This window comes from Pongo abelii, chromosome 12 (assembly GCF_028885655.2).
Source record: "Pongo abelii isolate AG06213 chromosome 12, NHGRI_mPonAbe1-v2.0_pri, whole genome shotgun sequence".
Taxonomy (NCBI): Eukaryota; Metazoa; Chordata; class Mammalia; order Primates; family Hominidae; genus Pongo; species Pongo abelii.
In genome coordinates this window covers 85914491-85927777 of record NC_071997.2, presented here as the reverse complement: position 1 = coordinate 85927777, position 13287 = coordinate 85914491, and the positions used below count along the sequence as shown (strand labels likewise).

The following is a 13287-nucleotide window of genomic DNA, read 5'->3' as shown; positions in this document are numbered from 1 at the left end:
TATTTTTTAATTTCAATATCATTATAATATAAAATTAAAACTTACCCATTTCTACTGAACACTCTTAGCCATGCTTTGAGGTTTGGTCCTAACAAACATAAGCAAGGCACAGTAGTAAAAGCAGACAAAATAACTGCAAATAAAAATGTTTCCAATGCCAACCTAGAAAAAAAAAGATTAATTTTTAAAAAAGTGTTAAAGGTACACATACACATACATAATCTTTATTATATAAGTAAAATATGAAATATCTTCCTATGCTTTACTTTGAAAGGCAATATGAATGCCACCAAAATGATGACTATAAATAATTTTACCACCAACGTGTAGCTTTAAAAAACAATCTAGCAAGTATTTCGCTTTAATGATAGATTTCAGAAGTGTTAAAGACCCTAGGATCCATGCTGAGACTTTCATTGCAAAAACAAACAAACAAAATCCATTTCTAGATAGTTAGCTTTCTCCTCAATAGCCTCTGGAACTTTCTCTACAACTAGTGGTTCAATGTTAACATATATTGGAAACACCTGGAGAGCTGGATAAACTAAAGACTGGCGGGGGCTCTACCCCTAGAGTTTCTGACTGAAGCTTGAGTATTTGCATTTTGATAAAATGCTGATGCTGCTGGTTTGAAAACCACATTTTGAGAACCAATGTGCCAGACACATTCATTCTACTTTAAAATGGATTAGACAGGAACCACCATTTTCCATTACAAAGGTCTTGTTCTCTCCCATCTAGAAAAGAATAACCTGTCAGTTTAGTGTGTGTACGTAAAACTATGTATAAATATATATATATATATATAAAAAGGTATACTTAGCAACACATATATATCTGTGTGTATATGTATATGTATCTCATCACTCATTTCACCGTGATCATTAATCACTGCTAAACTGAAGCTTCTCAAACTATGATAAACATTATGTAAGAAACATTCATGAATTTTGTTTCTAAGAATTTGAAATTTGTCAGTTCAGAAAAAGTGTTAAATTTTACCTTTAAACTATAAACACCAGCTAATTAAGCATTTGAATACAGGAATCTATTGACTTTTGTTAAGAAAAACTCCATTCAAGTACTTTAGAATCACATTTGTAAGAACTGATATGCTAATTATAACTAACTTACACATATAATCATAGTAAGTTCTCTCAGAGGTTCTAAGGGCCAAATACTTATTGGTATAGTATAGTTTCTCTACTCTCCCTTCTCTCAACATGCAATTGGATACTAGAAGGCCAGGTAACAAGAGTATTTAATAAATTAAGTTATTCTGCTGTTTTTTTTAAAAAAGAATAACACTGCTAATGATGTTGGTGTCCTTACTTGATCTATTAATGATGCACATCACGGTTTTTCTCTAGTTGCTAAGAATTAGCACACAGTTCGGTAAATGAATGTTTTAAAATATAAATTTAGGGTGAAAATTTCAAACTTACTCTATTAGTGGTGCTCCATACAGAACAAAAATTACATGAAAGGAGAAACAAGACATAAGAAAGTAGATACAGCATTTCAAAAATCTGGTTACCTAAAAGAGAAATGAATAACCTGAAGATTCAAGATAATGCCTAAAGGACGATAAATTCTTGCATTTTATCTACAAACACAACTTGTTCCCATAATGTGTAAAACAGTTCAAATGTTCTTGGGTATACTCAAATCAGATCACATGTCCTGTACCGTCACATACACAGCCCTCGATACAGACTAAAAAAGCCTAAAAGGCAAATACCACCTTCCGCCCATATTCTACCCATCCGACCTACATGAGTCAAAAAGAGGTTCTGTTTCCATGGTAATACAGAGCTATGTCATTAATCAATATTTATCAAATACTGATTGACATCAGAGAGCTAGTATACAAAAAATACAGTATTATGCGATGATAGAGGAAATATCTGCAGAAAATAACAATTTTTTTCATTTTAAAACAAAATTCCTGGGAAAACTGCACTAAAAAAGCAAAATACTAAATAATTCTTGAAATCACACTCATATTACATGACCCATAAGAAAAAAGACCTGAACATCTACAAAGAAACATGAGATCTTCTTGATTTGGAGCTTAAGAATATATAAACATAACACATACATTCAGCTTTTCCAATCATAGGCAGTAAATGACCTAACAGAGCTTATACATGGTAGAAAATAATGTTAAGTGTGGACATTATTAGTAATAGCCAAGCGAATATCCACTGCAGTGAATATTCTGGAAAATTGATTCTAATATCTGAAAATTGTTTAGTCAAGGAAGGCCATGTTGGAAACAAGCATTACCACAGGTTTATATTGCAATTTCTGAAAAACCCATTAAGTGGCTTTCAGAAATGCAAAAATAATAAAAATAAACTGCAATGTCTTATTGAGTAAGGTTTAAAGATAGAATGTCACATGTATTTTTTTCAATGGTGACATAAAACAATGACTATATAGGCTCACAATATTATAATACGCTCTGAAGAAGTCATAATTCCACAATTAATGCAAGGCAAGGATCAATCGAACATTGTGGGCAGCCTTCCAGCAAGTAACAGCCTACCAATTTGGGGGGAAAAAAATCAGGTTCCCTTTACTCACTATAAATAACCTAATGAAGACTTGACGAATACTCTATTCTTCCATTAAAAGAAACACTAGCTCCATCCAAAAATCAGTTATTGAGACATAAGCCTTACCTTGTGTGATAATGAACTTCTTTTAGAGGATGTATTTGGTTTCACTACTAAATATAGTACTAGATTGACAGCAGTTACAAAACCAGAACAGATGCACAACCATGTCAAGTGTGTTTCCAATATTGAGAAGTTCTCCAAGAAGAGTGATGGAATGAAGACACTTAGGATAATTGAAAATATGCATAAAAGATGGGTATACAGTAGTCTCTTGATATCGGTATCTTTCATGGTGTTTTCTTGGATGGCTAGCTAACAAAAAACGAGAAAAGAAGAGCATATGCAATAACGACTTTTTCCATAGTCTTAAATGTTTTGACCCCTAAAAATAAGTCATAAAGTCAATTTTCTATGAGCAATGTATTTGTTTCAAAACACAGAAGATGCAGACGTGTAGATGCACATACAGACTTAGCTTTCTATTCTACCTTTTATTTTCTTAATATGGTACAAACATCTCTCAGAGCCTAAAAAGAACAAATTTACTAATTTCTTAAATATTGTGACTGGTTTCTGCAAAAGGGTCATGTTCTAGGACCAATAAAGCAATTCATTTAAACTTTTTTGGCCGATATCACAGAGATGAAATCAACTGTGTGGATTAAATTATCTACTGCCTGTTGGAATTATAACCAAAGTTTATTTATGAGGTTTCTAGAATGCATAGGTTATAATTCCAACAACCCCCAAATATACTTAGGCTGAATTGTTGGTATTTTTTTTTACCCTTGTCTAACATTACAGTAGTTCACATCTTCTAGCAAATGCCAAATGACACCAAGTGCACATTCCAATACTCAAATGGTGGCCAGTGGAATCAAGAGTTCAAAGAGCACCACACTAAACCAAGGGATCCCAATGCTTCAGAAATACCAAGATGACAACGTCTGTTACAGGTGTTAAATTCCAACCAAAAGCAGAACACGAATGGAAGGAGGAAAAAAAAATTACCGTCTCTAAAATACACGTATTTAAATTACCTGAGAGCTAATTGTACTGTTAAACAAGGACTTTATTAATTTAAAGTAACAGTCAATATGTTACATTATGGAGAATATTCCAGAAAATAGAAATATCTCAGAAAAAAATACTATACACACACACACACACGCACACACGCACACGCGCGCGCGCATGGGCGGAGGGGCGCCCACTAGTGCGAAAAGCAGAAGGGCGAAGCTGGTGGGCCTTATCCTAATAGCTCTCATTTAATTCATCCAATGCTTTTCAAAGGCAGATATTTTACTGATAAGGAAACACGGCAAACAGGTGAAGTGGTCCAAGGTCCCATGCGCTACAGCCATCTCTCTGGTATAAGGAAATACACTAGGCATGAAGAAGCAAACGGATGGCAAGAAGGGACAAAGGGAAAGTTTCCCATAGATTCTATCTTAAGCTGATTCAGGGAGGGCAAGGGGATCAGGAATCCATTCTCTCAACAGATAGCCCTTCAGCGATTTTTCTGAGCCACCCTCGGAATCGCAGCTGCCATCAGCAGATGTGGATGTAATACAGTGAGCAGGACCCAAACTCAAATGTTTGCTGAATGAAGGAACCAGAGTAGGCAAAGAGGTAACCAGCACCGTGTTAGGCCCTGGCGCGCCCCCAGGACGCCTGCAGAAGTGCCACGGGCATGATCCGGCCCACCTCGCCAGGCACCGCAGCGGAGAGAAGGCTCTTCCGAGTGGCCCCCAGAGGAGCCTTCGCGGGCATCGCCGCACCTTCACCGGCAGCCCCACCCCAACCCGGGTCCCTCGGGATTCTGCCCGAGCCTAGGCCAGCGCGAGCGTGGGCAGCGAGGAACCAGCTGAGAGGCAGGATCAAAGAGCTCGGGAGTTGAAGACAAGGGAAAACTGGGGGACAGAGGCGAAAACTCGGATCCGAAAGGGGGTCTGTCCATCAGGGCACGCCGGAAGAGTGGCGCTCGAGCTGACGGCGAGCGCGGGCGGGCCGGGGCGCCGAGGCTCAGGGCTGCTTCGGCAGTTCGCGGGGGTAGCTTGCACCCCGTGAGGCGAGAGCGCCGAGGGCGTCCAGCGGGGCTTACCTAACTCACCCTCCCGCGGAAGGGAAGCGGGGAACTACTGCCTCCTACCATCAGGTACGACGGGCGGCCCAGGCCCACGCGCAGGCGCAGGGCTGTGGGGCGGAGACCCACGGCCTAACAGCCAGTCGCAGAAAGGGAGGGGCGGGCAAATGGGGCAGCGGCTTTCCAGGTTTGGGGTAGGCGGGAGCATGGGCTTAGAAGCCGGAAGTGGGTTGACGTAGCCCGGAAGGGGAATACTTCCAAGTTGTAGTGTTGATGTTTTCAGCCTGCTGCTGCTGCTGCTGTTGCGGCTAGGGGAACCGTCGTGGGGAAGGATGGTGTGCGAAAAATGTGAGTTAAGGGGCCGCTTCTGCGGGAGGAGGAGGCTGGGAGAACCTAACTGAGCTCTCCCGGGAACTTTGCCTTCTCTTTGTTTTTTCTTCGCCCACAAGTCTCTGATTCTATCCGCTGTCTTTCTACCCTATCCTTTGACCATTTTTGCACCTCCCCAACGACCATACAGTCCTATATATTTTGTACTCAGAATGGTGTGAGTTCTGCACCTCCTTGTCTATTTCTGTTGCCTTCCCCCAGCCCCAGATCTCATCAGCTCTCCTCCCATATAAAAATGTTCAATTAAACCCCAACGACACCTTTCTGTCTTGGCAATTCCTGACCTTTCCTTTCTATTCATGTAATAAGTATTGTACTCCTGTCAAATGCTAGACACTAGAACCAAAGACTAAGGACTTTGCCTTATTCATTCTCATTAGTCATTATGCCAGGATGTGGCTTAGAGTAAGCCCAGAAGATGTTTGAATTGAAAATCAACGTAAGTGCAAATTATTATTTCCCTAACTTAAAACCTTTAATAAATTCTCAGTGTGCAGAGAATAATTTGGGGATTCTATATTTGGAACCTGGCGTTCAGGACCCTCCACACTAAGGCCCCAACTTATTTTTCCAGCTTCATCTTCACTGACCCTTATCCTCTTCACATTTTGACCAAACAAAATACTCTTTGTGCCCATGTGTACTCTAAGCTTTCTACGCCTTTCCTCAGAATGTGTCCTTTATCTAGTTTGCCTTCATCCTCTTTACTCCTTTTTGTTCACAGTCCTATTGCCACATATTCAAATCCTCTCTCTTGCCTTCTCCCCAGACTTTCTTTTCTTGGATTTCCTTAGCTAGGGTTATTTCTTCCTGCATGGAATTTCTCCTAGTACTTTAGCTCTCAATTATTATACCTTTTATTTTTTAAGCTTACATTTTGGTTGAATGGTTCTTTTTGGGGGAAGGGTCTCTGATCCCTCTGATAATCTGATGAAAACTATAGACTCTTGCCAGGAAAAACAAATGAATATATAAAAGGTTTGTGTACAACTCCACCTTGTTCACATATCTCTTAAGATCCACCTGTGGAACCCAGGTTACAGATTGCTGTTAAAGAAATTAGTATACTATAATCTCTTTAAAATTGTGTCTGATTCATCACTTTATTTTTCTCAGCACTTTGTATAGTTTATACATGATAGATGCTTAGTAAATATTTATGGAACAAATAGACTTACCAGATTTCTTTAAAGTATTTAAAGTATAAACAAACAGTGAAAGCTTATTATAAGTCATCTTATTATCCTACGGATTTTACTGAGGGTCAGTCATTCATTGGCCACAGTTAACATGAGTCTCAGTTGACTGGCTGCTCTCCCAGCATTAACAGGCTGCTACGGTAATAGCATTGATATTCAATACCATTGTGAACCTTAGGCACAATGTAATGCACTTATTAAATAGTAAATTTTAATTTTCCTTGTACTATCTTGTTCTAACAGGTGAAAAGAAACTTGGTACTGTTATCACTCCAGATACGTGGAAAGATGGTGCTAGGAATACCACAGGTATTTCTTCTTTTAGAAAATAGGAATTTAACCAAATACTTACTGTGAATAATACTTCAGCTTTTACATTATTTGTACAATGAAATGTTATGTGTTCAAAGTATTTTATCTATTAAACATTAAAGAATACTGGGTCCCCAAGTGATTTAATATCTTCTATTTAGTTCTCAGTTATTTGTACAGGTTCCTAATATCAGGAGATAGCAAAATTATTAAATGATTGTCAAGTGATGGCAATATCACAGTATTTGATTATCACAGTATTTGATTTGATTCAGCTTATTTAGAGTCTAATTTCTGCACTCTTCTGAGGAGAAATTTTTTTTAATCTTCTGATTTTTATATTCTTGAATAAATGCTTTAACCCATTTTACCTTCATTATCATTAATTACTTATGATGAAGTATTTACCTTCATTATTATTAAATACATATAGTAAAGCATGTTTTCAATGGGTAGAAAAATAAACATTTTCATTATATTCAAGGTCTATGACACTGCAGTAGTGGCTTCTAGATTTTACGCTATATAGAGTAAATATAGACCCATTCCTAAAGTACTCCCTTGAGTCTGAGAAATAAAATGATTGTATTTTATACAAATGTTTACTGTTTCCCTAATGTTTTCTTTTTAAGCAGTGTCTTAATAACCTATTAAATGAGGATTTAAAAATTAGATATAGGCTACTATTTTGGTAGAAAGTCAAGGAATGAACTTCTTAATATTATATGTTAAATGTATAAAAATAACCCACTAAAATATCTTTTATTCTGATACAGAAAGTGGTGGAAGAAAGCTGAATGAAAATAAAGCTTTGACTTCAAAAAAAGCAAGGTGAGTAAGAGGATCCATAGATGGATCATATAAATTTCCTTCTTTTAGTATTAAGTCTGCTGGAGTGAATTTGATGTACATCATTCCATTTGCAATAAAACAGAGTTAGGTGGTTCCTAGCACTCAGAACCAAGCTATCTGTTATAATCCGGCCGGTTTTACCTTATTCCTCCTCACTGTATCAATATATGAAGATATTAGTGTTATTCTCTTACAGTTTCACCAGAAAACATGACTTTTATTTTATCTCCTTCTTAATTATCCTATGAATCAGAGACAGCAGGGAAATGTGGAAAGATCATAAGCTTTGGAGTCAGACCTAAATTTGAATCTAGACTCACTGTCTAGCCTTTTGACCTTAAGCAAGTTAAGCAAGTTTCTTGACCTTTCTAAACTTTACTTTTTCCTGAGAATTGGATAAAAAGTCTCCCATCTTAAAAACAAGTTTTTGATACCACACTTTATTATATCCAGTCTTAAAAATTCAGCTGGGTAAGGTGACTCACACCTGTAATCCTAGCACTTTGGGAAGCCAAGGCAGACAGATTACTTGAGCCCAGGAGTTTGAGACCAGCCTGGGCAACATGTGAAACCCTGTCCTACAAAAGATAGAAAAATTAGCTGGGTGTGGCAGCACACGCCTGTAGTCCCAGCTACTCAGGAGGCTGACGTGGGAGGATCACTTGAGCCCAGGGAGGTCAAGGCTGCAGTGAGCCAGGATCGCACTACTGATCTCCAGCCTGGGTGACAGAGTGAGACTCTCTTTCAGAAAAAAAATTTCGTGAACCCTTTCATCTGCCATCCGATTTCTTTGCTCCCCTTCACATCAGAAGTTTTCCAAAGTCTTACCTAGACACTTTTTCAGTGTCCTTAAGTTCCTTTCCTTCCTTCAGCCACTCTAGTCATGTGTTATCCCCACAACAGCCCTGAAACTGTTCTTGTCGAGATCACAAGCGACCTTTTAGAGTGACTTCAATCTACTGGCTTTAAATTCAAGCTATATGTTATATATATATATATAAAAAATAATATTATTTTATATATATAACTCCCAAATTTATACCTCTGGCCTGACTTCTCTGAGCTGTAAACATAAATCTAGCAGCTTATCTGACATACCTCATTTAATGTCTAACAGGCCACTTCTTTTTCCTTCCGTCTTATCATCATAGTAGCATCACCCTCTAATCCAGTTGTTGAAGCCTAAAAGCTAGAATTCCTCACTGAGTCCTCCCTTTCCCCTACTTCCCCTAACCATTCAGCAAGTTCTTTGGATCTACCTCCAAAATGTAAAATGTAACCTGAAACCACCTGCTTCTGTCCATCTCGCTGCTGTTATCCTGTTCCGAACCACTGTTATTTCTTACTTGGAACTGTAATAACTATTGAACTGTCTTCCTGCTTCTTCTCTAGTTTCCCCCAGTTGTCTCATAGTAACGAGAGTGATCCTTTACAAAGTTCCTTTGCTTAAAATCTGCCACTGGTTTTCTTTTTCACATAGAATAAAATCTAAGCCCCCTACCATGTTCTTACAAGGTCCTCCTTGATAGGACCCCTCCCACCTCTCTGGCTTCGTATTGTACCACACTGCTCCTCATTCATCATATGCCGTCCTTATTAGTTCTGCCAAGCCCACTCCCATCCAAAGAGATTTGTACTTGCTGCTGTCTCCTAGGAGTCTTCCGTTGGAGCTTACGTATCTGCCTCCTTCTTGTTTGGGTCTCAGCTTCAGAGAAGTTTCCCTAATCAGCATCTAAACTAATCTCTTCTTTCCTTTTCCTCATCTCTGCCTTAGTATCCTGTTAGAATTTTCTCTATAATGCCACTGTTTGAAAACCTTGCTTGTTTTATTAGATTGTCTGTTTCCTTACTTACTGTTTACCTCTTCTCACTAGAATATTATCTGATGAGGGCAAGGGCTTTGCCTATCATGTTCATCTTTGGTATTTAGAACAGTAAATACCATGTAATAGTAAGCACTCAGTATATATTTGCTGAATGAATAAATACCTGTTTTCTGATGTACATCATTCCATTTGCAATAAAACAGAGTTAGGTGGTTCCTAGCACTCAGAACCAAGCTATCTGTTATAATCCGGCTGGCTTTACCTTATTCCTCCTCACTGTATCTAATCCCAAGGATTAGAAATAACAACAATAAAGCCTTAACTACATACAGTGCCTGGCACATAATAGCATCTTTAATGCAGAGTCACACTATATATTGTTGACTGATTTATTGACGTCTTTGAGGACCATTCTGTTTTTATTAACTGAGCTATTATTTGTACAGATTTTATGGTTTTATATACTTCCACTTCCTTTATGCTCTCAAACTTACTCTGATATCGTTAAAAAGTAGCTGTTACTCTTGGGTACTCTCTCACTTTGGAAAATGTACTACAGTATTGCTTTGAATCTATGGTACCGTTATTTATAAGATGCATTGTTACTTTAAGAAAAAACTCTGCCAGTTTTAAGATTTCGAAGGTTAGGCCAGGCGCAGTGGCTCACGCCTGTAATCCCAGCACTTTGGGAGGCCGAGGCAGGCGGATCACAAGGTCTGGAGATCAAGACCAACCTGGCTAACATGGTGAAACCCAGTCTCTACTAAAAATACAAAAAAGTTAGCTGGGCGTGGTGGCGGGCGCCTGTAATCCCAGCTACTCGGGAGGCTGAGGCAGGAGAATGGCGTGAACCCACGAGGCGGAGCTTGCAGTGAGCTGAGATCACACCACTGCACTCCAGCCTGGGCGACAGAGCGAGACTCCATCTCAAAAAAAACAAAAAAGAAGATTTCCAAGGTTAAAATGTGTATTTTTGAATAATAAAATATGGGTTTAAGAAAAAATAGCCTCTGGAAATGCATGTCCAAACAAATTGAACTTGTTGAAAGGAAGAAGAGTACCTATCTTTTGTAGGGAGTAAAGTGATATTCTCAGCTGGGCGTGGTGGCTCACGCCTGTGATCTCAGCACTTTGGGAGGCCGACGCAGGCGGATCTCCTGAGGTTGGGAGTTCGAGACCAGCCTGACCAACATGGAGAAACCCCGTCTCTACTAAAAATACAAAATTAGCCAGGCGTGGTGGCGCATGCCTGTAATCCCAGCTACTTGGGAGGCTGAGACAGGAGAATTGCTTGAACCTGGGAGGCAAAGGTTGCAGTGAGCCAAGATTGCACCATTGCACTCCAGCCTGGGCGATAGAGTGAGATTCAGTCTCAAAAAAAAAAAAAAAGTGATATTCCCTGTAGTTTGGAAAAATTAACCTTTGTAAATGGGCTGTTGTGCTATACCCAAGAGAAGACACCAGGTCTAGGATGGTGTTTTGTATCTAGTTTATGAGGATCATTACAAAAACTCATTTTGTAGTTAGGGAAGCACATTTAAAGCAGAGTATTATTGCCATTTTAGGGGAAAGTATTTCTTTTTTTCACTCCTGTCAGTATAAGATGGCATTTTTATATAGTGGAATCCCTTTTATCTAAAAGGATTGAGTCAGTTAATTAAAAATGTCAGCTAATGTAAGCAGTCATTAAAAGATACACATACCTTATTTTAAATTAAAGCACATAACTGTAGATGTATTAATCATTTGGTATTGAAACAAAGCTTTTTGAGCATAAATGGACTGATAAGTGCCCTACATGATTGTCGTCACAAAAATCACAATCAGAATATGTTCAGTATCTTTAAAGTAGAGCAAAAATTGATGCTTGAGGTGTGGAGTTCCTTTCCTAGTGATTTTCCCCCAGTTTTCAACAGTTGTCTTACCCATACCTAATTCAATAGCAATTCAGATGATTCCTGGTCATCCTAAAATAGTCACTTAGGTTTTATGGAATCAGTCACTCTTTTTGCACCCACATTTCATCAGTTTCCATGATATTTATGTCACACAAATAGAATGACAGATACAATTGATATGAACACATCAAGAATAAATACTGTACAACTGATTCTTTATAAGTATATATCTCACATGGATGGAGCAGAGCAGAGATGTACAGGCATATCGGACAGTAGCCGTCTGGAATAGGCTAAACCCATCAATTGTAGAGGTTGATGGAGGGATGGAGAGCATGGATTAATCCTGTGTGTTGCGTAAGTGGGGTTATTTAAGAGTGTTTCTAGTGTAATATACAATTTTCTCTCTTTAAAAAAAATTTCTAGATTTGATCCATATGGAAAGAATAAGTTCTCCACTTGCAGAATTTGTAAAAGTTCTGTGCACCAACCAGGTTCTCATTACTGCCAGGGCTGTGCCTACAAAAAAGGTAAGTTTCTTTTAATACCATTTTCTATTCATAAAACCTACTTCATTTGCTGCTAATTTGGTTAACAGAAAAGATGTAGCCTGTCATAAATTCTGTTAGCCAGACACTCTCTTTATCCTAAGGCAAAATAGAACCTAAAACCTGTTTATAATTAAAAGTATATATATATATATATATATATATTTTTTTTTCTTTTCTTTTCTTTCCTGATGCTGTTAAATTATGTTTTAAGCTTCAGGATTGACTTAAACCAAACAGTTGGTATTATGATTTGATTGATCACATATCTTCTTTTGTTTCAGGCATCTGTGCGATGTGTGGAAAAAAGGTTTTGGATACCAAAAACTACAAGCAAACATCTGTCTAGATGTATTGGTGGAATTTCTGGCTTTCTAAATGATTTTACTTTCTGCCTTGAATTTTCAAGGCATAGATGTCAACTTATAGTATAACATTTTAAGACGATTAAGTTTAAACCAGAGAATTTGATTGTTATTCATTTTGCTCTCATGTTCTAAACAGCAACAGTGTAACTAGTCTTTTGCTGTAAATGGTTATTTTCCTTATAAGCATTTTAAGAACTAAGTGGCAAATTCCATGAAAATATTTCTCAGTTCTGTATGCACTTTTATTTAACATTATTCGTATAATTCTCCCCCCCCACTTTATTTATAGATACTGCAAAAGTAAGAAGATAATAGATATTTTGCTCTGAATTTGGCATCCAGATTTAACATTTCTCCCCTCACTCTCTTACTGGTGTCATAGTTATTAGAATCAGCAGCCTGTTAACTAATTGCAGTTTCATAGGATATATAAATGTTTCAAGCCATTATTGCTGAATGGTTCTTTAGTTATTAACCTAGACCCAAATCAAAGACCAGTTGGATTTACGATATTGTTTATTTGTTCTTGCAGCCAAAGTGCCAGTTCCTTTAATATGTGACCAAGAACACAAGGAGCATCCATATGTCCAAATAAATACACTGAATTTTAGAAAAACATATTACTTTGAATTCAAATTGTCGTGAAAACCAGAACAGTGTTTGTCCATGTTGCATGTAATGAAAATAAATCCCTACTCTGAGAAAAGCTCTTTGAAGCAAAAACCAAACTTTTTTTTTTTTTTTTACCTCCTGTCTTGCCCCCTGAAAGAAATAAATAAAGCAAACATCTTGACTCTCCCTTTTTAAAATTTGTTTTGTTTTTTTTTTTTTTTTTTTTGGATACAGGATCTGACTCTGTTGCCCAGGCTGGAGTGCAGAGGGTATCATCAAGCTCTCTGCAGCCTCCATCTGCTGGGCTCAAGCACTTCTTCCACCTCAGCCTCCTAAGTAGCTGGGGACTACAGGCGTGTGCCACTGTGCTCAGCTAGTTTTTATTTTTAGTAGAGACCAGGACTCGCTATGTTGCCCAAGCTGTTCTCGAACTTCTGATCTCAAGCAATCCTCTGGCCTCAGCCTTCCAAAGTGCTGGGATACAGGTGTGAGCCACAGAACTTGGCCTCTCTCTTTCGTTTTTTTTTAACACTACAGGTTTCAAATGAATACTTTTCTTATGTTGCCTTCAG

At 38.1% G+C, this 13287-nt stretch overlaps 2 protein-coding genes across 5 annotated transcripts in view; one reads left to right on the top strand and one right to left on the bottom strand.

Moving 5' to 3' along the window:
• PIGF (phosphatidylinositol glycan anchor biosynthesis class F) overlaps positions 1–4865 on the bottom strand; it is a 41558-nt gene extending 36693 nt beyond the window's left edge. For 3 of the 4 annotated variants that reach the window (XR_008522148.2, XM_009237345.3, XM_063713707.1), the window contains exons 1-4: positions 4729–4865; positions 2688–2936; positions 1446–1537; positions 46–162 (exon numbers count right to left, since the gene is read on the bottom strand). Coding sequence is in view for 3 of the 4 variants with exons in the window: in XM_009237345.3 (XP_009235620.1) it covers positions 46–162; positions 1446–1537; positions 2688–2915 (437 nt within the window). In the remaining variant the exon portion in view is untranslated. The remainder of the gene's footprint in view (positions 1–45; positions 163–1445; positions 1538–2687; positions 2937–4728) is intronic. The other variant, XM_054547591.2, reaches the window with a different exon arrangement.
• CRIPT (CXXC repeat containing interactor of PDZ3 domain) lies at positions 4823–12912 on the top strand. Its single transcript, XM_002812059.4, has 5 exons — positions 4823–5058; positions 6543–6608; positions 7388–7442; positions 11614–11717; positions 12020–12912. The coding sequence occupies exons 1-5, from the start codon at positions 5043–5045 to the stop codon at positions 12082–12084; spliced, it is 306 nt and encodes a 101-aa protein (XP_002812105.1). The 5' UTR covers positions 4823–5042; the 3' UTR covers positions 12085–12912.
• Positions 12913–13287: the final 375 nt, after the last annotated feature.